The sequence below is a fragment of the Lithobates pipiens genome, unplaced genomic scaffold (genome assembly GCF_037356315.1).
Source record: "Lithobates pipiens isolate NorthernLeopardFrog02 unplaced genomic scaffold, aLitPip1_a1.2 Scaffold_27, whole genome shotgun sequence".
In the NCBI taxonomy this organism is placed as follows: domain Eukaryota; kingdom Metazoa; phylum Chordata; class Amphibia; order Anura; family Ranidae; genus Lithobates; species Lithobates pipiens.
The window spans coordinates 39,679,164-39,706,617 of record NW_027507788.1 but is presented as its reverse complement, the minus strand read 5'-3'; the positions used below and the strand labels follow the sequence as shown (position 1 = coordinate 39,706,617).

At 38.8% G+C, this 27,454-nt stretch overlaps 1 protein-coding gene across 2 annotated transcripts in view; it reads left to right on the top strand.

The window, feature by feature from the left end:
• The window catches only part of DSCAML1 (DS cell adhesion molecule like 1), a 459,281-nt gene extending 433,955 nt beyond the window's left edge, over positions 1 to 25,326 (top strand). The window contains exons 23-33 of one of the 2 annotated variants that reach the window (XM_077456859.1): positions 798 to 961; positions 1,080 to 1,178; positions 2,824 to 3,012; positions 3,758 to 4,045; positions 5,065 to 5,220; positions 9,394 to 9,424; positions 9,508 to 9,626; positions 11,164 to 11,316; positions 17,116 to 17,310; positions 19,271 to 19,579; positions 24,385 to 25,326. In XM_077456859.1, coding sequence (XP_077312985.1) covers positions 798 to 961; positions 1,080 to 1,178; positions 2,824 to 3,012; positions 3,758 to 4,045; positions 5,065 to 5,220; positions 9,394 to 9,424; positions 9,508 to 9,626; positions 11,164 to 11,316; positions 17,116 to 17,310; positions 19,271 to 19,579; positions 24,385 to 24,833 — 2,152 coding nt within the window. In that variant the 3' untranslated portion in view covers positions 24,834 to 25,326. Of the gene's footprint in view, positions 1 to 797; positions 962 to 1,079; positions 1,179 to 2,823; positions 3,013 to 3,757; positions 4,046 to 5,064; positions 5,221 to 9,393; positions 9,425 to 9,507; positions 9,627 to 11,160; positions 11,317 to 17,115; positions 17,311 to 19,270; positions 19,580 to 24,384 lie in introns of both variants that reach the window. The other variant, XM_077456858.1, reaches the window with a different exon arrangement.
• The last annotated feature ends 2,128 nt before the right edge of the window (positions 25,327 to 27,454 follow it).

Here is a 27,454-nt window from a genome sequence, read left to right as displayed (position 1 = left end):
AGAGTTGAGGGAAATATGGATAGTGCTAAATACAGGGATATTCTTGAGCAAAACCTGTACCACTCTGTGTGATTTGAGGCTAGGACGGAGGTTCACCTTCCAGCAGGACAATGACCCCAAACACACTGCTAAAGCAACACTTGAGTGGTTTAAGGGGAAACATGTAAATGTTTTGGGATGGCCTAATCAAAGCCCAGACCTCAATCCAATAGACAATCTGTGATCAGACTTAAAGATTGCTGTTCACAAGCACAAACCATCCAACTTGAAAGAGCTGTAGCAGTTTTGCAAGGTGGAATGGGCAAAAATCCCAGTGGTAAGATGTGGCAAGCTCATAGAGACTTATCCAAAGTGATTGGAGCTGTGATAGCTGCAAAAGGTGGCTCTACAACGTATTGAATTTAGGATGGTGAATAATTATGCACATTGACTTTTTTAGTTTTTTTTTCTTATTCGTTGTTTGTTTCACAATAGAAAAAAAAACATCTTCAAAGTTGTGGGCATGTTCTGTAAATTAAATGATGCAAATCCTCAAACAATCCATGTTAATTCCAGGTTGTGAGGCAATAAAACATGAAAAATGCCAAGGGGGTGAATACTTTTTCAAGGCACTGTATATGCAGGGGAGTTAGTGATCCCTTTTTGCTCCCATGGGATTCTTCTGAATATTAGATACCAGTCTAGAGACATTGACATGCTAATTACCATGTAAATATTTTGATCAGTATGGCTGCCAAAGCTGTAAAACAGTGTTAAAATCATAATTATGTTTTCAACCTCTTTCTCTCAAACTGCAGTGAGGACTCGGCTATTCCAGTGGCATTGGATGGGCATAGATTAATTCATTCCAATGGCACACTAACTCTTCGTTCTGTCAAAGCAGAGGATTCTGGTTATTATACCTGCACAGCTACCAACACTTGGGGATTTGACACAATTATTGTAAACCTCTTGGTGCAAGGTGAGGGTATGGGAATGTGAGAAGAGTAATATAGTGGGGCAAAAATAGAAATTATTTTTTTTTTTAATTCCAACCACAAGTAGTAATATATTGTTTATTTTTCTGGGTCCTTCTGAAGTTCCCCCTGATCAGCCTCGCCTCACGGTATCTAAATCTACAGCCTCTTCAATCACATTGGCATGGATCCCAGGGGACAACGGTGGCAGCTCAATAAGAGGTATTTTAACATCTTGATAAAATGTTATCACATGGGTGTAACTAGAGAAATAACATCTTGCGAAGATAGAAGGCGACTACTGCTGTCCCTTAGAAAGGATGTCTTTAAAAATGAAATATATCAAATATTTAGTGAAGTCCATTCTTACCAATAAGAAACATGTTTAATGGTAGTCAATCCTTATTTTACATGCAGTTGTATTAATATAATATATTAAAAGAAACCTGTCATTGAAACAAGGGCCTATCATCACTATCCTCCTAGCTAAAAAGCCAGAATCTTGGTAGCAAAGCTATAAGCAAAATTTGCTTCCACCTCCTGACAAATAATATATATTGTGCAGTTGTTAGATACACCAAGCATACTTACACGTATTTTAGAATCGCATATACACTCTTAAAAGATTTTTTATATATAAAGTGAGTTCATTGAAATTTTGATCCGTGTCCAGGATAGAAGGTGCTTCTATCCTGGACACGGATCAAAATTTCAATGAACTCACTTTATATATAAAAAATCTTTTAAGAGTGTATATGCGCTGCTATATATGAAAAAGTGGACTTCTTTAAAAAGTTACAATTTTTTGTATATTGTTTATATTTCTGTGTTTTAAAGCAGCAGCTAAAGAAAGGAGATTTTACGCCAGTAGAGTATATTTTTAAAGGAGTATTTTTAAAAAAAAGTATTTTTTAAAAAAAATTACAATCTGTATATCATTTTATTCTTTTAGCTTGCATATTGGTTTCCTAAAGCGCAGTGTGGTGTACTAATTAGGCAGGCATTTATAGGAATTTTTTAGTACACTCTTGTATATAGTATTTTAGAATCATTTAATAAATAAAAATTTCAAAAGGCATGTTTATAACCATAATACAGAACCAGATGTATAGAACTCCAGCCAGATTATTTATCTAGTTTTGATAGCATGTTCTAACTTCAGATTTTAATTGCTGTCTTTTCTTACATTGAGATGTTTAATCCTCATTTCCTGTCCCAGATAAAAAACAACTTTCACATTTAATAGATGTCCCCATTAGGGTTTTTTTACCCTCTGCTCCTGTTCCAGTGACAACTTTATAACTTTAGATTTCCATTCATTTTCTCTTCCAGTGACAATGGTCACCAGAATAGAAGATGAAAGGGAATCTCCTCAATGAATGACTGGCTGTATTTCCATTTAAAGTAACAAAAGCTTTAGGCTACAGTTGGTACTAATAAATAAAGTAATCCAATGAAAACCACTTTAGTATTAAAAATTATATAGCTTATTTTATCCTTAATGTTTAACAATTGACAGGTTCAGCTGCTTATTGGCTGACTCAATTACTTTTTCTGAAAACAACCTATGAAATAAGAGCACAGAGAGGAGGAGTTCTGTTATTTAAACTTGTTTCATGCTAGTACTATTGATCTTGCTCACCGGAAGTAGGATTTTATGTCAATGCTATTATAAGAACAGAATTATACAAACACAAGGGGAGTGCTGTTATTTTTCAGAAATGGCAAGGACAATAGTTGTAATAGATAACTGAACTCTGGATAAGAAAACCTGTGGATGGATGTATAAAACCTATGATCCATATACTGTATATTATTTTATTAATGTTCTATTAACTATTTTTCTTTCTGCTTTGTGTTCTTTAAGGATTTGTCCTTCAATACTCTGTAGATAATGGTGAGGAGTGGAGGGACGTTTTCATCAGTTCCTCTGAGCGATCATTCCGACTGGAGAATTTAAGATGTGGCACATGGTACAAAGTAAAGCTAGCAGCCAAAAACAGCGTTGGTGCTGGGCGAATCAGTGAAATCATAGAGGCCAAGACTCATGGAAGAGGTAGGGAAATCATACTATGAAATCCTTCTATAACAGTAGTTACTTAGCACTTGTCTACGCCTAATACATTAACTATTCACCTAAACTACAAAGTATTACTGTTCAACAAAATAGCCTGGTACAGTAATTTGGGGTACAAAAACAAGGGGAGCTTTTTTGTATTTTTTTAAAGGGTGGTGCTTAGCTTGTTATAGTTTACTTTATATATTGTGTGCTCCCCATATTAAGGGTGCTCAGTCATTAAGTTTGAAGATGATGCCATGATGAGTATCGTACAGAGTTAGAGAATTGATTGACATAATGCAGAGATAATTTGCAGCTTATTGTCAATAAAACAAAGAAGCTAATGGTAGACTTTAAACATAAACATAGGTGAAAGGACTCCTTGTACATAAATTGTAATTGTTTATCCACAGTCATCTCTTCTCTACAGTCATTCAAAGTCCCGCATTTATACAGCTTGTCCGAGCTTTCGGAAAACGAGGGATGTGGAGCTGAACTTATGCTCTGCAGAGCTCAGTGAGAGCTGATTGGAAAAATTGACAACCCCCCAAACTCCCCCCCTCCCCCCCATAGAGATGGATGTGTTTTGTTTATACTTTATTTTAAAGGTTTACAACCACTATTTTTATTTTGTTTTGCATTTTGTCTGGAATTCTGTGTTAACTGATATACGTGATTTTTCTTTTTTATGATAAATATTTTATGTCATTTTCTTATTACTATATTTTGTTATATTTTGCAGAGCCATCTTTTAACAAAGACCAGCCTCTTTTTACTCATGTGAATTCAACTCATGCCCGGCTGAACCTCCATGGCTGGAACAGTGGAGGATGTCCAATTACCTCCGTTATCCTTGAGTATCGCCCCCGAAATAGTTGGCAATGGCAAAGCATCCGTGCAAATGTTACTAGTGATGTCTTTCTAACAGACCTGCGTGAGGCCACTTGGTATGAGCTAAAGATGAGGGCCTGTAACAGCGCTGGATGTGGGAATGAGACATCACAGTTTGCCACACTAGATTACGATGGAAGTAAGTATTTCTCTGGCAGCAAGTGTGCTGTTGAAATGGTTACTTTTCCCTATTAAAAATGTATATATTCACTGTAAATACACAGATCTTGTTGAGATGACAAGACCAAGAAGATGTTTGTCAACCCAAAGTTACTATGTACTTGTTTTAAGATATTGAGTGAAACTTGTAATGTACAAAGCTTCATGAGCCAAAAATCAAGATCTGAAAAATCATATTTATTAAAAGTTAGCATCAAATAAATTTTGGGGGTTATGGAAACCCCCTTTTTCAGGCCTAACACATCATTGAGTTTTTCATGTTAGCCCTGAGGAAATGAGGATTCCATGCTTTAGAGTCCCCTGGCCAAATGCATTAATTATTAACTTTCAATACAGATAATTATGGTTATAATTAGGGTTTTAGATAATGCAAATGGTAGTAGTTTTTGTTCTTGCTGATAATTTAAATAATTTGGGGTCATAGATTTAAAAAAGTAAAATTGACATATTTGTTAAGGGACTTTCTCTTCTTTGCTGCTATACTCCCAATGTAGTATAATCCTTGACAGATCATTGTACACTACACTTTATCCATGAAAACAGAAGGAATGAATTGTGTGGCAATCTGTTCATTGCATGCTACAAAATGGTAACTATTATTTTGTAACCTGCAACATAAAATGACAGAATTGCTTCCTATGGTAAGAGAACTACTTCACTCTAACCATATTCTCAGTTCAGGTAATGAATTTAGACAAGTCAACAGCTTCATGAGTCAAAAATCAAGATCTGAATCGGAACCCAAACCCAAGCATACAGAAAATAGCAATGTGCAAAACACAGTAAACCTTAGCAGCTATTCAAAAGACACTTTCTCTGAAATTTGATTGGTTGCTTTGGGTTTGTACATTACTATTACTTTCTGCACTGCTTTATTAAGTAGATCTACAATAATCCAGCCTTGAGGAAAACAATGCATTGCCAATTTATTGTCTTTATGTATAACAATTCTTAATCTATATAACTTTAACTCCCTAGGTACTATTCCTCCCATTAAGTCAGCTCAGGGTGAGGGTGATGATGTCAAGAAGCTTTTCTCCATAGCAAGTCCTGTCATACTGGCCACAGTAGGCGTCGCACTTTTATTTATTATACGTAAGAAGAGGAAAGAGAAGAGACTGAAGAGGCTTAGAGGTGAGGAAAAGCCATGTAATAGATTTTCTAATAGAATATACACAAAAAAAATATATGTCATACATTGTAAACAATTTCCAGCAAGGCAGCAAGCCATAAAAAAAATTGCAGCAACCCATGTAAACCAATAAGAATCAAATTTTCAGTGAAATCTGAAATCTGAAATCTGTGAAATCTGATCATTAGATTGCAGCAACTAAATAAGATGATTAAATACATTTACGAAGGGCATCAATTACAGTGGGGAAAATAATGATTTGATCCCCTGCAGATTTTGTAAAGAAATGTAGGGTCTATACATTTTATCATAAGTGTATTTTAAATGATAGAGACAGAATAATAACCAAAAATCCAGAAACAAAACACATGATACAAATGTTATAAACTGAGTTACAAATCAGTGAGTAAAATAAGTATTTGATCCCCTACCAACCAATAATTCTGGCTCCCACAGACCGGCTACAGTATGTGCTCATGTGGTACACAAATCAGTTCTGTCATTTTAAGAAGGTGCTCTAACGACAAAGTGTTATGTGTATAAAAGACACCTGTCCACAGAATCTTTCTTCCATTCAAACCTCATAATCATGAGAAAGACCAAAGAGCTGTCAAAGGACATAAAGAACAAGATTGTAAACCTGCACAAGGCTGGAATGGGCTACAGGACCATCAGCAAGAAGCTTGGTGAGAAGGAGACAACTGTTTGAGTGATTATTCACAAATGGAAGAAATACAAAATAACCATCGCTCTCTGGAACTCAATGCAAGATTTTGCCCCTGGGGTATGGATGATCATAATAAAAGTGAGGGATCAGCCCAGAACTCCACAGGAAGAGCTTGTGAATGATCTTAAGGCAGTTGGGACCACAGTCACCGAACAAACTATTGGTAACACAATACACGCCATGTATTGAAATCCTGCAGCACCCGCAATGTCCCCCTCTTCAAGAAGGCACATGTGAACTTTGCCAGTGAACATCTAAATTATTTAACCACTTGGGATCCGCGCTATTGCCGAATGACGGCATTAGCGCGGACCTAGATTGCCGGGACTACGTCTATTGACGTCGTCCCGGTTACGAGCGGCCTGCGCGCCCCCTGAGGGGCGCGCGCGGCGCGCTCTGTGATCGGCGAGTCCGTGAGACTCGCCTGATCACCGATCCGTGTAAGGGGTCGATCCCGACCCCTTATCACGTGATCCGCTGTCAGCCAATGACAGCTGATCATGTGATAGAACGGAGCCGGTAATCGGCTAGTATTCCTCCTCGCGCTGACAGCGCGAGGAGAAAAAAAAAAAGCCGATCGCCGGCGGCCGTGTTCGGGACATCAGTCCCGATCACGGCCGGCAATTTAAGCGGACACCTGCCCCCTGCCAGTGCCCACCTGCCACCCGCAGTGCCATCCTGAAATAAAGTAAGTGCCCCCCTGTCAGTGCCACCCAGCAGTGCCCATAGTGCCCACAGTGCCACCCAGCAGTGCCCACAGTGCCACCCAGCAGTGCCCACAGTGCCACCCACAGTGCCACCCAAAATCTGCCTCAAAGGTGCTGCACCCCAGTGCCGCCCATCAGTGCCCAGCAGTGCCGCCCATCAGTGCCCAGCAGTCCACCAATGCAGCCTATCAGTGCCGCCTAATCAGCGCACTTCAATGAAGGAGAAAAATGACCCGTTTGCAAAATTTTATAACAAACTATTAAACATAATTTTTTTTTTTTTTTTTTTTTTGCATCTTTTTTTGTTTGTTTAGCAAAAAATAAAACTCCCAGCAGTAACTAAATACCACCAAAAGAAAGCTCTATTTGTGGGAAAAAAATGATAAAAATTTCATTTGGGTACAGTGTTGTATGCCCGCGCAATTGTCATTCAAAGTGCATCAGCGCTGAAAGCTGAAAATTGGTCTGGGACTGAGGGGGGTTTAAGTGCCCAGTAAGCAAGTGGTTAAAGAAGGATTGGGAGGAAGTGCTGTGGTCAGATGAGACCAAAATGTAGCTCTTTGGCATTAACTCGACTGTAAAATCTTGAATGAGATCCCTGTTCCCTCAGCCAGAACATTGAAGATGGGTTGTGGATGGGTCTTTCAACATGACAATGACCCAAAACCTACAGCCAAGGCAACAAAGTAGCCAGTCTCCAGACCTTAATCCTATGTATAAATGTATGGAGGGAGCTGAAACTTTGAGTTGCCAAGCACAAACCAAGAACTTTAAGGATTTGAAGATGATCTGTAAAGAGGAGTGGCCCAAAATCCCTCCTGAGATGTGTGAATACCTGGTAACCAACTATAAGAAACATCTTACCTCTGTGCTTGCCAAAAGGGTTTCTTCACCAAGTACTAAATTATCTTTTGCTTGGGGATCAAATATCTATATTACTCTCTGAACTGCAACTCAATTTATAGCATTTGTATCATGTGTTTTTTTCAGGATTTTCGGTTGATATTCTGCCTCTATCATTTAAAACACACCTATGATAACAACAATAGACCCTTCATTTCTTTGTAAGTGGCCAAACTTACAAAATCTGCAGCGGATCAAATATTTTGTTTCCCCACTGTACATCTTTAGATGCCACTGAAATAGTGACTGCAAATTAAAGGAATATTATAGCAAAAATGATTACTCTAAAATGTCAGATTAAGGCTTTTTTTTAGATTTCATAGGGGAGTAAGATGTATCCGCATGCATTTTATTTTCTTGCAGAGAAGAAAATGCTCTAAGGATTTAATTGACTAAATTTAATTTGGCCAATTAAGCAAGGATTGGCCAAATTTTGATACATCTATTGCTGTTTTTACGCAACAGAAGTTGATCAAAGGAATTATTGAACGGGAATGTTTGAAAATTTTTGTCATTCGTAAGCTGTGCCCACTGATTAGTGTAGTCTGACAATGGAAGAATCCTGCTGTCAAAATTCAATAGCACAAAGGGAATGAATAAATAAATCTATGGACAGCTTTACTTTACAATATTTTCATTTGATAAGCAGTTAAACATTCTATTCTCCCAGTCACAATTCTCAGTGCTGTGCAGATGAAATATTGTCTGATAAATTGTGAAGAGCTTAAATGAGAGTCATACAGAAATATCATTGCGACAACATTGTAGTGTAGTCTCTGATAGTCTATCAGTTTGCATGCTAGTAGCTAACAATGTTAATGTTAATACAGAACTTTGAACTAAATGCAGACTAGGACTCTCTGCACTTGTTCAGTATGCAAAAGTCTGTCAAACACTGTATATTTGCATTTGCTGTGAATCACAAAATACGACATTATGGAACTTTGTTTTGCAATAAAAATGTAGTTCCTTGGAAAGACATTGGTACTCTTCCAGTTTGTTGCTCTTCTGAAAATGCTTGTTGCTTGGTTGCCATGCTGACTCTTTTGTTTCAGTATTTGGAGCCACTAACTTTTCATGTTCCCTCACTGCTTGCTTGTTTACAGTCAGTGAATCAAAAAATACAACAGCCAGGTAACTACCATTTTTAGAAGGTCAGCAATGGCAGTCCCTTTATTCTTGTAACGACAGGTTCCCTTATATTTCCTTCTACTGCGAGACTAACCACATGTTGGCAGTCATGTCTGTAGCAGTACACTGATTTCAATGTGTTGTAAATGACATGATTGCTGATAAGAAGCTACATTGCTGAACAGCAAGAGATTAAAATCTTCAATGTAGCTTAGCCCTAAGGCTGCCCACAGACATTTGACAGCATTTGTACATTAGCAAATGGTCTGACTGCCAAAAAGCCTTTGTTTCCCCAGCAGGCACATGAAAATGTATTCTCGGAACCTGTAGACTGTAAGACGGACAAATGTGTGGCATTATTATAAGAGTGTTTTACTTGGACACTAACACAGAGGCAGATTCAAAACTATGACCATGGTTTCTAAAACAAAGTGGTCTCGTACTTCTGAGATATATAGTAATGAGGGACATTTATCAAATTTGGAGCAGGCAGAATCTGGATCAGCGGTGCGTTGCAACCAATCAGCTCTATCTTCAGCTTTTTCAGGTAAGCTTTAAGATGAAAGAAGCTGATTGGTTGCCACGCACAATTGTTCCAGCTTTGATAAATTCCCTTCATTGTGTTTATGAGCTGTGGATGTTAATGTAGAGGTAGGCTATTAAAATAACAAGTTGGCCACTTATTAACTGATTTTTTCTTCCTATAGATGCAAAAAGTCTGGCAGAGATGCTAATCAGGTAAGTAAAATTCACTTTGCCCCAACATATAACTATCCATATTGTTTGCGGTTCTTTGATTTTTCTCTGACATCCCATACCAGCAAAAACAACCGCAGTTTTGACACACCTGTGAAGGGACCACCAGCTGGGCCAAGGCTACACATCGACATCCCCAGAGTCCAACTTCTTATTGAAGATAAAGAGGGTGTGAAGCAACTTGGTAAGAATCTACATGGAACCCAAAATCCGTAACATAGGTTTGATTCATATAGCCTTAAAACTGCTCAGGACATATGGACCCTGAAAATGCTTGCATGTGGGCAACTTTAAAGATTTTTTTTTACAATTATTGCAAGATTATAGTACAAGGACAGCCATAGATGTAGTTTTTCAGCTTGCAAGCAAGTACCCCAATGCCTGAACTTCTAAATCTTTTGAAAACAATAAACATTTCCAAGCTTATTTCAAGCAAACACAGAACAGATCACCATGCAACAAGTTTAACTTGGTTGATAATATAGAAGATCCCATACTAGCTGATTGCTGACAAAAACAGCCTTATTTTGTAGACTGCAATTGTTGTGCATGCATGATACATGATTTATATAGAATGAATCATAACAGTCTACTGAGTTCATTTAAAATTCTAGCTAAATAAGGTTTTCTTTATCTGATCTGAATAGTTACTGCTTAGCCTTGGATTACTGAAATACAGAATGAGCAATAACACTGATTTGAATTGCTTAGTTGGTAATCTCTGATGTCATTAGTGCATGGGTGAGAGTCAGCTAGTAAAAACCTCATTGCTTACTGCATATAATCCCCACCGCAGTATATGCAGTACACTTTTTAAAACTGGGGATTTTTTATTTTATGATGAATCTTACAAAATATATTGTAAAAACTGGGAAAAAAAAGTCAATCACTCCTTTTAATATCTGAATACTTATTTAAAAAATAAATATCTAATTCTAACAGCCGACTCACCAAAGTTGATGGATGGTGTTCCTGGAGCCTATAGTTAATGGAAGGGGAAGAAAGCACAAAAGGGGCTCCAAAAAAGGAACAAACTGTGGTGTCTCTTAGAAAAAATCAAGATTAATGAAAAATTGTTAATTACAAAATATAAAAATTCACCATAACTTCACCACACATAAATTAAAACCCCAAAAATGTACGGTAAGTATGTCTGAATACTTGCCTATAAGTCACTGGACGTGGTCAATTATGGTGGTTTCAGAAACATGAGTACATTTTGGTACTGCACAACTAGGACAGACTGATTGTGTGTCAATGGCAATGATACTTGTATGTGAGGTTAAGTAAACTAGTAAAAAATAGTAGCTGTATTTCCACATCTGTATAAATGCAACCTATCTACATAGTTTAGCCATGTTTTTTTATCTGTGTGAAGACCACACTCATTTTTCTTATATTAACTCACGCATGCTGAATTTATTTGGGTAGACCAACTAACTGCATTTATTCAAGGAAAATATGCAATGTGCAATACCACCAGGCTGAACAAGTCTATGACTGGTCAGTAAGATAAATTCTGATTGGCTGTTGTTAGAGTACATTTCTGTTTGCATTATGTGTTTGATGTCTCAATGTTTTGGTAGTCTTTAAACTTATAATGTTCTGTTTTTTTCCACAGCCTTAAAAAAAAAAAATAATTGCATCCTAATTCTTAAGATATCTGTATATAATGTTGAATTTTTATAATAACATTGTCTCTGTATTTGCCTCTTGAGCAGGAGATGATAAAGCAACACTGCCGGTAACAGACCCTGAATTCAGCCCAACTGTGAACCCACAGAGTTTCTGTACTGGAGTTTCTTTGCATCACCCTGCATTGATCCAAAACTCTGGGCCACTTATTGATATGTCTGACATCCGACCAGGAACCAGTAAGTTGTTGCCTGTATTGTAACCAGTTGAATGGCTGCTGCAGTGAGAACTGGAATAGAAAAACAGAAAATCCAGATGGATAGGGCTGGTAGGGGGGAGCAGTTTTACAACATATGATTTATTCTGTTGCAAAAGCTACAAATGGTATGTATCATGTTGTCTGCTGGATGCTCAGGTTCTGCATATTTCAGATCAGATGGACAGATTGTCGAGTGGGGTCAAGGAGACCAAAGACTAAAGATGGCCATACACTAGTAGATTTTTGAAGGAACATTCATTCGAACATTTGTATTAAAATTCATGCAAAAATCCTCTATATATTTGATGACTTGCTGAATGTCATTTGAAAGTACTTAAAAATGTAGTTTGTATTTAACCTCCCTGGCGGTACGATTAGTTCTGATTTTAGGTGCTGAAAGCGGTACAATTATTTTGCATGGAAATTTGGCGTTTTATATTGTAGGCCTGCAATTCTTAGGAATAACTCTCTTAAATCTGTTCAAACCAGAGTCTAGCAGACATCCCGGGTATGATAAAGTTTATAATATAATAAATGATAATAAAAATTATTCAATAATGTAATCAAATCCAAAAACACAGAAATTTGCTCATTTGCAGAATTGTCCCTGTCATTAGATTTAGTGTTTGATGACGAATTTCCCCACAAATCGCTATTGCTCAATTCTGCAAGTGATTATAATTTATTATCACTGTTTTCTAATTGGTCTAAAATTACTTTTGACATAAAGGGACAGTTTTTGGTTGCTATGGGCAATCTCCAAATTCCAGGCAGAAAAAACTGTATTTATAATATAAAAGTGCATGCAGGGCACTGCACAGACCACTAGGGGGTGTGTAATGTTTTTATACAGTACTGTAATCTGTAAGATTACAGTACTGTGCGTGTTTTTTGTGTATTTTTCTTTTTTGAATTTGGCACCGATCTCCGCTCCCGTGCGTTGTAACGTCACAGGGAACGGAGCTCGGCGGCACTCGGGCACTGTGTGAATCAAGCGGAGGACAGCTCGATCACACAGCACGGAGGACATCGCTGGATCCAGGGGACAAGGTAAGTAACTTCTCCCTGTGTCCTCCCTGTATCCAGCGATGTGATCCCGGGTCTGGCTCGGGGGTTACCGCTCGTTGTACTGAAATCCCAGCCCGAGCCAGACTCGGGATCACCGCCAGGGAGGTTAACATTAAAATTTGGAACAAATGGACTTTCCTGAAAGGAAACCAAATGCACTGATAGGAATTTGGTTAAGAAAATACATCCTGCTCTTTTGAATTTTCTTATGACTAAGGTTGAAATCAAATGTAACGATTGAAAAATTGAACAAACAATTTTTAAATGAAAAAGTTTCAAATGAAATTCTACTAATGCATGGCCAACTTTAGTTAAAGTGTCACTAAAGGCATTTTTAGTTTTGGATAGAGTATAGAGGGATTAGAACTCTTGTCAGGTTTTATTGCCGTCTGTGCCCCCATTAGGGAGATTCACCCTCTCTATTTGTCTTGTTTTACCATTATCATCGAAAGTGAAAGCAAAAGAAAATCCCAAATTTTGTGTTGACACCAGAAGAGGAATAGAGGGGGAACTTTCCAATAGAGACACTAGTTCTGGTGATACATCCGGGATTCCCTCACTTTGGAGGGATTGTCTCTCTCTTCCTCTTTTGAGCTACGGGACACGAAAGTGAAGGGAAATCTCTACAATGGGGCACAGATGGTGAAAACAAATCTCCCTCACTCTATCTAAATAGAATAAAATGTTTTGCCTTTAGTGACTCTTTAAGGAAAGCTGTTTGGGTCATAAAAATGATTTTAGGGAAGAAGACTATACACAGATTCAGGACTTCCAATCTAGTATTTTCAGATACTTCAGCATTTACCAGATGTTTTATCAAAAAGACAGCAGTAATATGGGAGCTAGTGGCTAAATAGTGTAGGAAGAGAACATTTGTGTTTTGGAAAACTGGGCTTAGTTGGTGGGAATGGGCTTCATTAAGGAGGCTAAAGCTGTGCTTTGCAAAATAATTGTTGGAAACGTGGGGGGATAGTTAAAGCTGGAATATGGGGGTGGGAAAGATTAGGAAAGTAGCAGGGGAAATATTGTAATATAATGGGGGATAGGGTTATCTGAAACACCAAGGCAGTAATTAACATTGCATCAAATGAAACACAGTGATTCTAGCAAAAACACATTTACAGCCTCAATTCTCTTAACCACTTCCCGACCAGCGCACGACGATGTACGTCGACAGAATGGCACGGGCAGGCATATTGGCTTACATGTACGTCCAATATTCGTTGCCGCCGTGCCATCGGGTGCGCGCCGCCGGCGGCGGCGCTCCCGCGCTGGTCGGGACCCCCGTGAGTCCGGTCGCGGGACCCGCGGACTCGATCGCCGCGGGCATCCCCGCGATCGTCTCACGGAGCGGCCGAATGGAGGAAATGCTGTATAAACAACATTTTCCCATTCTGCCTAGCAACTAGGGACGCTGATCTCTGCTCCATGTGATTGGAGCAGAGATCAGTGTACACTAAATGAAAGCCCAACCCCCCCACAGTTAGTAACACACCCCTAGGAACACTTAACCCCTACACTGCCACCCACAGGTTAACCCTTTCACTGCCAGTGTCATTTACACAGGAATCACTGCATTTATATAGCAGTGATTACTGTATAAATGACAATGGTCCCAAAAATGTCCGATGGGTCCCCGACAATGTCGCAGTCACAATAAAAATCGCAGATCGCCGCCATTACTAGTAAAAAAAAAAATAATAAAAAATTATTAATAAAAATGCTATAAAACTATCCCTATTTTGTAAACGCTATAACTTTTGCGCAAACCAATCAATAATCGCTTATTACGATTTTTTTTACCAAAAATATGTAGAAGAATACGTATCGGCCTAAATTGAGGGAAAAAAATGTTTTTTTTATATATTTTTGGGGGATATTTATTATAACAAAAAGTAAAAAATAATGCGTTTTTTTCAAAATTGTCGCTCTATTTTTGTTTATAGCGCAAAAAATAAAAACCGCAGGGGTGATCAAATACCACCAAAAGAAAGCTCTATTTGTGGGAAAAAAAGGACGCCAATTTTGTTTGGGAGCCACGTCGCACGACCGCGCAATTGTCAGTTAAAGCGACGCAGTGCCGAATCGCAAAAAGTGGTCTGGTCTTTGACCAGCAAATTGGTCCGGTCTGAAAGTGGTTAAACAAGTTGTAGCCAAATCAGTTGAGAAGGAAAATTTTGTTGGACCAGATAGTATGCATAAACCAAAGGCTTTAAAATCTCTGGATAACAATGACCAGCGTAAGATAGCATTTCAGTTAGTTTTTAATAGACTACTGAATAATAGTGCAACCCAAGCTGTGTACTTTAGGAAGGTAAACTATAAACTGCTTAGAAAGATACTTAGAATTGTAGATTGGGAAAATATTATGAAGGTAAGACACCCTAACTCCAATTATATATATATATATACACACAAATGTAAGGATAGAAAGAAACGTATATGGCTGAATAGGAATGTTTTAGATAGGATAAGGCAAAAAAAATTACAAATCCTTTTATCTTAAAAGTAATAAAATGTCATTCCTGAAATGTAGGAAATTTGATATAAAATTGTAAAAACAAAATTAAGTTAGCTAGGATTAAGGCTGAAAAAACTGATTGCTAATTATGTTAAACGCCATGAAGTTTTACAAGCATATTTTAAGACAAAGAAAATCTGATAATATAAGCACGCTAAAACAAAATTATGAAAAATTATGAAATGTACAGTAATTATAAAGGACAAATACAATTCTGAAATGTAAAATGCAAATGTATCTCTCTTAACTAAACAGTAGTTAATGGTAAACTATGTGGAGAAGAGATATTTCCCAACTCAGCATTACATGCCTAACTTGTGAGTGGTGGTGGCAGTTATGCCTAAGTAAAAAACTCAGTTTAATAAGCTTCAAGCATTGTAGTTTATGTATAAAGATTGTTGTTTTGAGCTAGCCAATTTAATTGCCCTAAAATATCAATTATTTGGCATTATTGCTTTGTGAATTAAGCCTTGAAGAGGAACTTAAAGTGATATTAAAGACTTCCTTTTTTAAACATGTCATACTTACCTGCTCTGTGCAGTGGTTTTGCACAGAGGAGCCATGATCATGCTCTTCGCGGGTCCATCACTGGCGTTCTTGGCCCCTCCATCCTGCCGATTGCCCACAGAGCAAGAAGCAACTGGGGCCAAGCAGGCTTATTCCTGAGCCGCAGCTCTGTGTGTCCATTTACACACAGAGCAACAGCTTGGCCCCACCCCCTATATCCTCAGTGGCTCATTAGCTGGGATTGACAGCAACGGGAGCCAATGGAGCACAGTTGGAGCAATGGGGCAATGGGAGCACAGTTATAATTACTAAGAATAATAAAGTAGCATTTATTCCATGGAATCAACTAGATTGGGGGGAGAAGGGTTTTCCCCCTTGCAAGAGAAGGTTGTTTGCAGTTGCCCATTGGGTTTTTGCCTTCCTCTGGGCCAAACATTTAGGGGTTGAAAGAGGATGAGCTTGATAGACATCACTCACTCCAGAAAATGATGTAACTAGGAGCGTAATTAATACTTGAGTTATAGGGATGAGCTAATGCTGTGTTTGTATAAACAATTATTGTTATTAATATAAAGGTTTGCATTTGTATATATTGGGTAGATATCATTGACCCAGTGGTATATTAAACATAAATCAATGCATTATTTAAGAAAATGTATTTTGTACTGTGTGGCTGATGTGAGTTTATAATGACAGGCTTAAGGGTTGGTTCACAACGGAACTTGCACATTCAGTTAATCAGCACCCACAATTCATTGGCACCCACACACTCTTAAAAGGGCAATGCATTCACCTGCAGTGCAGGAAATGCACACAGAATACACCCTACCATCACTGCGTTTTTTTGTGTGAACGGGGCCTGAATATGGTGACATTTTTATGACAATAGCCATAATAGTATTGTTGTAGTTGGATTGCATAACATCTTATAAGTTTAGAAAGTAGGTAACCATCCGCTGTATTTATTTATTTTGTCATTATGTCTTTGGAAATTAGAAAAATGAACTTCAGGCAAACGTAAAAGACACACATTAATGCAGGTCTTTATTTAAGAATACATGATCAAATGTATTTTTAATTGTAAGCAATATAAGTACCTATATCTCATTAGGTATTAGTCTCTTGCCATCTCTGAGAGTAGAGTGATAGAAATTAGCTCTTTAGTCTGCTGCTTCTTCTTTCACTGTCCAGTCACAGACAAAACCTGTGTTACTTGCTGCAGCAGAGAAAAAGTTGTGTAAACCTGAGAACTGGATAAACAAAAATACAAATCATTTCACAGATGAAAACAGCTCTACTATATGTATTCAATTTGTGTGTTTAGCTGTGTGCTTGGAGTTTAGTGTTAATTGTGTTGCCTGCTTTTCATTTGCTATTAAGTGATTTTAGAATCTTTCCAGATTTGAATAGATTAGTATAGTATGATCAAAAAAAAACATTTTTAGAGAGATTTCACAGCTGCTATCTAGAAATTGCTAGCAAACTGCAACAGGAAAGAGAGTATGTAGTAAAAACATTACTACAGTCTTTATGTACAGGTACTGTTAAATGAGATAATAAAAGAAATGGCGTGGTCACATTGTATCAAATGTTTAGCTGCTATTTGTTTAGATGTTAATTTTGTTCTGGTGTAGCATGTTTTATCACTTCTCTTATCAAAACAAACAAATTATTTTCTTTTAGATCCAGTTTCTCGAAAAAGTGTAAAGTCTGCTCACAGCACAAGAAACCGATACTCAAGCCAATGGACACTCACAAAGTGTCAGAGTTCCACTCCTGCCCGAACTCTGACCTCTGATTGGAGGACGGTGGGGTCTCAACATGGCATTACTGTGACTGAGAGTGATAGTTACAGTGCCAGCCTTTCTCAGGATACAGGTTTGTTTATTAAGTATTTGCTAATCATGTTTTTAAGTATAGACATTTCTCTTACAACATACTTCCCAAATAACCCAATTGAACTTGAAATTGAAAGAGTGGGACCCTTTCTCCATGTGGAAAAGCAGTGGTCTCTATGTAGAGGTCCAATAAGCCCTACTGCTTAGCCAGACCTATAACATGTGCAATCAGAAAAGCTCATGTGCCTTGCTGATTGCAGAGCTCTGGCCCTCACTCAGTAGGGAGTGTGTCTGGAGCAGAGCCATCAATAAGGCAGTACAGCCCATCCTCCTGTATCAAGCCCAGGCCGTATCAGTTCAATAGGGGGGCCTGGGCACCTAACAAGCAGGAGGACCGGCAGGTACTTCCTTATTGCTGAAAGGATATTGCAGGTTATAACAAAGTATGGCATACAGCAATATACCCATTAAGACATTGCTGGCTTTGCAAAAAAAATTCTAGTCCCCAGTGTACACAGATTTAACAATTAATATCAGTCAAAAATACTGTTAAGGAGGTCACGAATGTTTATCCTAAGAAGTCATACATTCATAAAGTGTCGATAGAGGTTTCACAATCAGTTTTTGGCAGCATGCTAGTTGAGTAGTTACCAACAGATGATGTCAACTGGGATGGATAGTTAGAGAAAAGAAATGGCTAATAAGATCTTGATATATAGGTAGGCGGGTAGAGCAGATGACCAAGAGGGAGAGGGGATAGCAGGGGAATGGAAGTACAATGTGTTATGCCCTGTACACACGGTCGGAAATTCAGACGGAAAAGGTCCGATCGGATTATATTGTCGAGAAAAAACGATCGTGTGTGGGCTCTATCAGACTTTTTCCGTCGGAAATTCTGATGGAAAAAATGTGAGAGCAGGATCTCAAATTTTCCGACAAAAAAATCCGATCAGACTTTTTCCGATCGTTTGTAGAGAATTCGGACGGACAAAGTGCCACGCATGCTCAGATCAAATTACGAGACCAAAGCTATTGGCTACTAGACTCTACATAGTCCCATCATACGCAACGAACGTTACCACATTCTGAACGAACGGATTTTCCGACGACTTTGTCCGACCGTGTGTATGCAACACAAGTTTCGGCGGATTTTGTGGTGGGAATGTCCGACCGTGTGTACAGGGCATTAGAGTTTATACATTTCTTAAAATATTGTTTTATAGTGTTTTTTTTATATATATACTCTTTATTTAAAAAAAAAATATATATATATATATATAAATAAATATATATATATATATATATATATATATTATTTGACAAACGAGATGTAGGAAAACATGAAAAGTAACATAAAGCTACATGTGCTGAATAAAATAAAGTGTACAAAATATTATTAGACAATACAAAATATTACTATACAATACATCATATTTATGATGACAAGGCATTTAGTATTCTTAGAAGGATAGGTTAGACATTACAACTTACATACCCAACACCGTTTACAGCTTCCTTTTAATTCATAGTTGGCCTGCCCGGGGTGGGGACAGTGATTCAGACTTCAATGCAGACATTAGTGCTGGGCAGTCAGTCATTTGCATGCTCAGGAAAACAGAAGAGAGCATGTATGCCATGCTGTGTGACTGTTTCAGTTACTGTAACCCGTAATACCCCAAGGTATTTGCCAGTGCTTGAACCAGATTGCAAAACACTTCAGAGATTGCTCAGACCTAAGCCACGGTCCTGTCCCCCTGGACTGGCCAGGCAGTATGTATTACTGAATAAACTAAATGTCAGTAATCAATATAATTAGAATGTTGTGGAATTTAGGCTTCATATTGGCACTGTGTGCTCTAGTGAGGTCCTTTTAGTATACAAAGCTCATTTCTTTTATAGTTCCATTGTAAATCGTTTTTGTCTCCACTATGTAATAGTGTCTCTGATTTGTCTGTATAGCTATGATGAATGAATTTTATGACCATTTCTCTGTTCTCCAGACAAAGGTCGGAACAGCATGGTCTCGACAGAGAGTGCATCCTCCACATATGAAGAACTTGCACGTGCCTATGAGCATGCCAAGCTTGAAGAACAGCTACAGCATGCCAAGTTTGAGATTACAGAATGCTTCATCTCAGACAGTTCCTCAGATCAAATGACAACAGGAACCAATGACAATGGGGACAGTATGACCTCCATGAGCACTCCTTCTGAACCAGGCATTTGTCGCTTCACTGCATCACCTCCTAAACCACAGGACAGTGATCCAAGCAAGAATGTGGCTGTGCCTATCCCTCACAGAGCAAAAAGTAAGTTCCTAGAGTTTCCTAAATTTCTTTATTTATTGCAAGTACTTGTATAGCGCTGTCAATTTACGCAACACTTACTATATTGTACGTTCACAAGAGTCTTTGTCCTCAAGGAGCTTACAATCTAAGGCCCCTAACTCACATTCATACATACACATACTAGGGTCAGTTTAGACAGGAGCTAGTTAACCTACCAGCATGTCTTTTTGTGTGTGGAAGGAAACTCAAGTGCCTGGTGGAAATCCACACAGGCACAGGCAGAACATGCAAACTCTAGGTAGGTAGTGCCATGGTTGGGATTCAAACCAACAACCGCAGTGCTGCTGGGAATAAGTTCTAACCACTTAGCCACAGGGCTGCCCCATTTGCTGACTACATATAGCTGTATACTCAGTACCATCAACCAGTCATGCTCATTTCAATTTTTGTGCCCCTGGTAGTTCTCTTTACACTGGTTTTAACTAATGCAGATGTACTGGCCTGTGCCCTGTGCCAAATTTAAATAGAATTCCTTTTCATCCTTTCACTGATTGCACATCTTGTAAAAAAATGCCAATGAACAGGAAAAATATAAATTTAGCTTTGTGCATGAAACTTCAGCAATTCTTTTAATATCCCTATTATAGTATATCACTTTAAAGTGAGGTGCCCCTAAAAAAAAATAAAAATAAAAGTCAGCAGCTACAAATACTGCAGCTGCTGACTTTTAATAATCGGCACTTATCTGTCCCAGGGTCCAGCGATGCGGGGGAACGAAGCCCCCCCCCTCATTCCCCGCTCCACTCGCGGTGCCGTCATTCGTACTGTGGGCACCTGGCTTCACAGCTGGGCAGCCACTGCGCATGCGCGAACGGTGCAGGGCGCCGTGATACACCGCACAGTCACCTGGGACACGTGACAGGTCCCAGGTGACTGTGCGGCGTGAGGGGATGTGATGTCACCAGCCCGGGCAAGGAAGAAGGCAGACTACGAAGGACCCCCTAGCAACAGGTATTTAGAGGTGAGAAAAAATTTCCAATTATTTTTATTTATTTTTTTAAGAATTTTAAACAATTTTTTATTTTTTAGTGGCAACACCACTTTAATAATCTTTACTTGGTTCCTGTTTCAAAATACACAGGAAAACATAAAGCCTATATTATTCAGCACAACACAGAGCATATACTTTATTTGCTCTAGGTATGAGCTGGGCAATTTGGCTTGGGTCTGTGCTCCCGCTGTCTTGTAGACTAGGGCACAAATGCTTATAGAGGAACAGAATAGCCCTTGGTATCCATTTTGATGCTATTACTGCTCTCCTGATAATATCCAAGTGGCGTAGGCATGCAAACACCCCCTTCAATTCCATTAATTCCAGCTCTGCGACCTATCCTCTTTCAGTTCTGTTTGGGTAACCAGTGAAGAGGTTGCTTAGTCTATGAAACCTGTGTAATATCATAGAGCCAGGCAGGGATCAGAAAATTCTGAAGGATGTCTCCTGCTATTGAACGGGACAGCTGAGTAACATGCAAAAGAGTACAATATTTTACATCAATACAGGGGCATGATGAACTCCGTAATAGCTGCCAGTTCACCCTCATTTCCAGGGGCAGCACAAACAAAAATATTTCCAAGCACACTTACCCGCTAGCCTACAAAAAAATAAAAAATGACACTGTCTAACAATTTATGGTTTAGTTGCACACATTTGAAAATATATGTGAAAGGGACAAGACCAAGTTTGTAAAACTTTTGTTTCTAGTATTTTCTCTCCATAGAAATGTTTTTGTTTTTTTAATGCCATTGAGCAATAGCTCAGTAAAATCACACCTTTCCTGCTTTTGAGCATTGTTTCTTATTACCAGAGTCCCCTTTGACTGTGCTAAATGCAATTAAAATAAGCAATTCAATACTAAAATATACTCACATTACAATTTAATAAAGATGCCACAACAGGTTATATAATAATTAAAGCGGAGTTCTACCCAAAAGTGGAACTTCAGCTTTAAGGACTCCTGACCCCCTAACATGTCACATTAGGCATATCGTTTTTTGGGGTTTTGGCAGGTACCCAGCTCCCAATCCCGATTGGCCACCTAGGTGACTCGAGCGGAAGTTATCCTCTCCCCTTCCCTCCCTGCAATCTTCTGGGACACATCACAGGTCCCAGAAGATTGCCCAGCCATTCAGGACTCGCAGTGCAACTCGCAGATGCACAGTGCGCACCCAGTTGTGAAGCCACAAGCTGTCACAGCCTGGTGCCTAAACTTGTGATGCCAGTGCCGCAGAGAGTCGGGGGAGAGAACCGAGGCTTCGGAGGGGCTGCATCACTGGATCATGGGACAGGTGAGTGTGTGTTTATTAAAAGTCAGCAGCTACACTTTTTGTAGCTGCTGACTTTTCATAAACACAGAAACGTCTGGAGCTCCACTTTATGCCTAATTCACACTTGTACAGGGTGCCGTTTGCATATTTCAGGTGCATTTTGTGTTTTTTAATACACATCTTTAAATCATTGTAGTCTATGGAACCAAAAATCAAAAAAAAACTCTCTGGCCCTTTCCATAAAATGCACAGATGTGAACTACATCCATAGGAAACCATGTTAAATGGACTATAGTGTGTTTCTGCAGAACTGAAAATGTACTAAAAATGCATAGGTGTGAACCAAGCCTTAAAGACACTTTAGGATGGCATTGTGCATTATGGGCTAGACTATACTGTATATTACATAAATAAATATACACAATATACAAAAGTGTTCGGACATTTTTGACTCCTCTACTGCCCACCTGATAATGAGAAGAATATGCATTGTTAAGCTGACCATACACTAGTCAATTTATGAATAAAGTAGGGATTTTTCTTCCAGGGCCTGGTCCAGCGATGTGAGGTCAGTCTACAGTGGGATTTTGCCTGCTGTTTGATAAATCTGGATCACAGGAATGAAGCAATACAGTGCCTTGAAAAAATAGTTATACCCCTTGAAATTGTCCACATTTTGTCATGTTGCAACGAAAAACATTAATTTTATTGGAATTTTATATAGACCAACACAAAGTAGTGGTGCATAATTGTGAAGTGGAAGGAAATGATGATTGTTTTTCAAATTATTTTACAAATAAATATCTGAAAAGTGTGGTCTGCATTTGTATTCAGCCCCCCTTTATTCTGATACTCCTAACTAAAATCTAGTGGAACCAATTGCCTTCAGAAGTTACCTAATTAACTAATAGAGTCCAATTGAGTGCAACTGTGTGTAATTAAATCTCAATATAAATACAGCTGTTCTGTGAACCCCTCAGAGGTTTGTTGGAGAACCTTAATGAATTAACAGCATCATGATGGCCAAGGAATACACCAGACAGGTCAGGGATACAATTGTGGAGAAGTTAAAAGCAGGGTTAGATTATAAAAAAATATCCCAAGCTTTGAACATCTCATGGAGCACTGTTCAATCCATTATCCAAAAAACGAAAGAGTATGGAACTGCAAACCTACCAAGACATCACCTTCCACCTAAACTGACAAGGACAACATTAATCAGAGAAGCCGCCAAGAGGCCCATGGTAACTCTGGAGGAGCTGCAGAGATCCACAGCTCAGGTAGGAGAATCTGTCCACAGGACAACTATTAGTAATGCACTCCACAAATCTGGCCTTTTATGGAAGAGTGGCAAGAATAAAGCCAAAAGAAGTCCTGTTTGCAGTTTGTGAGAAGCCATATGAGGGACACAGCAAACATGTGGAAGATGGTGATCTCGCCAGATGAGACCAAAATGTAACCTTTTGGCCTAAAAGCAAAACGCTATGTGTGGTGGAAAACTAACACAGCACATCACCCTGAACACACTATCCCCACCATGAAACATGGTGGTGGCAGCATCATGTTGTGGGGATGCTTTTCTTAAGCAGGGACAGGGAAGCTGTTCAGAGTTGATAGGAAGATGGATGGAGCCAAATACAGGGCAATCTTAGAAGAAAACCTGTTAGAGTCTGTAAAAGACTTGAGACCGGGGTGGAGGTTCACATTCCAGCAGGACAATGACCCTAAACATACAGCCAGAGATACAATAGAATGGTTTAGATCAAAACATATTTATGTGTTAGTATTGCCCAGTCAAAGTCCAGACTTAAATCCAATTGAGAATCTGTGGCAAGACTGGAAAATTACTGTTCACAGACGCTCTCCATCCAATCTGACAAAGCTGGATCTATTTTTCAAAGAAAAATGGGCAAACATGTCACTCTCTAGATGTGCAAAGCTGGTAGAGACATACTCAAAAAAACTTGCAGCTGTAATTGCAGTGAAAGCTGGTTCAACAAAGTATTGACCCAGGGGGGCTGAATACAAATGCACGCCACAGTTTTCAGATATTTATTTGTAAAAAATGTTGAAAACCATTTTTTAATTTTCCTTCCACTTTACAATTATTTGCCACTTTGTGTTGATCTGCTACATAAAATAAACAATAAAATGCATTTATGTTTTTGGTTGTAACATGACAAAATATGGAAAAATTTCAAGGGGTGTGAATACTTTTTCAAGGCACTGTAAGTGCACTTCTGTGACTCAGAAGAGAACTACAGCCAAAAAAATCTTTAGCCATACTTCTCTTCTAAAACACTTTAATTCTGACAGGTGTGGACTTCATGATCATGAGGTATGAGAATGTTGTTGGAAACATTTCCTATCGATGCGTTTTCATAGCACATTTTTATTACAATCCACCTAAACTAATTGATTTTAGGGTTTGTCTAATTTAAAATGTTCTATTTTGGCTATCTGTTCTTCCTGTTCTTATCTACTGTCTCTTTTGTTTACAGGTGAATACTGCAATCTTCCACTGTATGTAAAATCTGATCCCCACTTTCGTAAGCCTGACCCTCATGACCCGTGTCCTGTAGTGCCTCCAAGAGAGGCCTCTATGCGTAATCTGAGCCGCGGTTATCACTCACGCCATCTGACTCTAGAGCCGGGTGCTAAACCCCCACCTGGCCTGTCTCACCCAACCCCATCTGGTGGGAACTTACCTCAACGGACTCTTCACATGGCTGGTTCTTCGGCCTCTGCGCCATCAGCCCCCACAGCCACGGCGCCATCTGCCCCCGCTGAACCTGCTGCCTCTGCCGGACCTTTAGAGAATCGTTTACCTGCCCAGCACAGCAAGATGGGTGGCTCCCGGGACTCTTTGCTGGAAATGAGCAATTCTGGAGGTGGCCGGGCACAGAAACAAGGAGCAGGAGCCTATTCGAAATCTTACACATTGGTCTGACACCCACCCCTCTTGACACTTCTCTCCCTACATACTCACAGACTGCAAAATCCCTTCCCCCCTGCGCAGTGTCTTGGCTGTATTTCTATATTTTGAAAGAAACATTTAAAAAAAAAAAAGGACAAATTGAAAATTTAAAGAAAAACTTGGTGATAAAAAGACATTTTTTTGTATGAAAAATACCTATTTTCTTCTTCAGGATAAAAACAAATAAGAAAAGAAATCTGTATTTTATCTGTGGCACATGAGAGTGAAGAGAAGAGAGAGAGCTGCATGCAGAATTCTCGGAGGTTGCTTGGGTGTGCTATATGTTAAGTGATGATGAAGAGTGTGTGGAGACTGTGTTTCCAGGAATAAAGAAATGTATTCACATGGCGATGACATTCTCAAGAGGTTTATCCGTTTATCCAACAGCTTCAAAGTGAACCTGTCACCAAATGTATTATTCTGTATTAAGAGTTTTTTTTAATGAATAAATCATTTATATAAATTGTTTTATCTGCACTATTGAATGATGGTGAATGCAAGGTGACAGGTGCACTTTATGAAAGATGAGTTTATGGTGTGTCTGGCACATGAGATAGATATTAATGTCTTTTTTTTAATGAGTGCGTGCGTACTTTGAAAGATTTCAGTTTTTTATGTCCCATATATACTATATTTTTTGCAGGAATTGCTAGATGTTCACGGAAAACAGCCATCATCCTATACCTATATGATGAACTGATTTCATTTGTTTCAGTGTTCATTTTCCTCAGGTCTGGATTTAGTTTAAAATGAGGGTTTCCATTCTGGGAAACAAATTATAGCGAAAATAATGCCGCATACACACGATCGGACTTTCTGGCGGACATTGTCTGGCGGACCAGAGTCCATCGGACAATTTGATCATGTGTGGACTCCAGCTGACTTTTTCTTCCCAAAGGTCCGGCAGACCTAGAAATTAGACTGGCTTCAAATTTGTCCGCCGAACTCGGCTTACAGCGGACAATCTGTGTGCTAGTCCGACGAACTAAAACCGACGCTAGGGCAGCTATTGGCTATGAACTTCCTTATTCTACGTCATCCGTTCCAAACCGTCAGACTTTTGGAGTGATTATGTGTGGCCAAGTCCGTTAATTTGAAAGACCTCAGCTGCAAAGTCCATCGGATTGTCCGCCAGACCAAGTCCGTCAAAAAGTCCAGGCGTGTGTGCGCTGCATAAGTACTAACTAAGCCAGTACATAGAGTAATGCTTTAAAGTGCTGTAACTCTATATTAACCAGCTGGAATTTTTTATTTTACTGCAATGAAAGATGAATTGTCGTACAAGTACATGTATACTTTTAGCACACACTTTCAAACCCACTTCCCCATCCCTATTCAAGTTATACTGCACTAACCCTTGCCCCAGCTGCAGCTTCTTCAATGTTCAACGCCTGTTCTTTGAAAATCTCTTTGGTGGTAGCCTCATTTGCACATAGATGTGAATGAGGCCATATACAGAGTCTTGATATATTGTGCATTGGGGGGTGCTGTAGATATTTTTTCAATGGACGGGCTGTTAACACCAGAGGAAGCCATTGCTCTGCAGTGGAGGTACATAAGCAAGGGACGTGGGATATAAATATGACTATTATACACTGTCCTGTTTGCTTTCTAAGACATGCTTGATTGTGATGAACTGCTTGACCAAACTGAGAGTTTCTTAAATAAAATAAATCATTTTTCACTTTAATAAGCTTAGCACCAGCTGTTTCCTAAGCCATAAAGAAGCAGTTGGATTTTGAAAAAGCTGAGTATGTTAAAGAACAGTCCAGGCAAAGTGAATTTAAAGGATTGTGCGCTTATGATCAGATAACATGCTACCCCAAGCACAAATGATTGATGATGCTCTTTTGTTCAAGCTCTGCCCCTTATTTCACGTGGTTATATTAGTAGAAGATATGGCTGTAATGCTCTTCTGGATGCAGTATGGGGTCTGCTGAGCTAGTCTCTCCTGTACAGAGCATCAAACAAAAGGGAAAGGAATGCTAGCATGTTTCCCAAACTATAGGGACCTTCTAACTCATCTTGACATCTCCTGCACTTTTTCCTAAAGTTCTATTTCTGAATTCAACCAGAGAAAATTGAGTACTGTCCGTGATACTTTTTTTATTTGCACTAACATACAATTTTTCAGGACAAGCTTTCGGGTATGTCCCCCTTCTTCAAGGTCCAAGCAGTACTGATTTACAAATTTTTAAGCAGAATGTAAAAACAAAACAAAAAAATAAATAAATAAATAAATAAAATAAAAAACACCTCTGAGGGAAAGAACAACAAAAAAAACATACAAATCAATGGCAATAAAGATAAGAGAAGAGTTAGTGAGATAAGACAGAGGGAGAGCTATGGAATGGAGGGGGGGTTGCTAGTCACAGAGGGGGTTGTAAAACTTTAGTATAGTGAGTAAGGAAACCTATATCTAAATTCAGGCCATTATTTTTTGTGTCAAAAAGAATTATCATTCTTAGTTCAAAGGTTTTCCTTTCCTGGATAGTTCTGAAATTCCCTTTAAGAACTAAAACATTAAGGTCTTCTATAGTGTGGTCCGGTTGTGAGAAGTGATGTCCCACAGGTGTACATAAACTGTCTTCTTT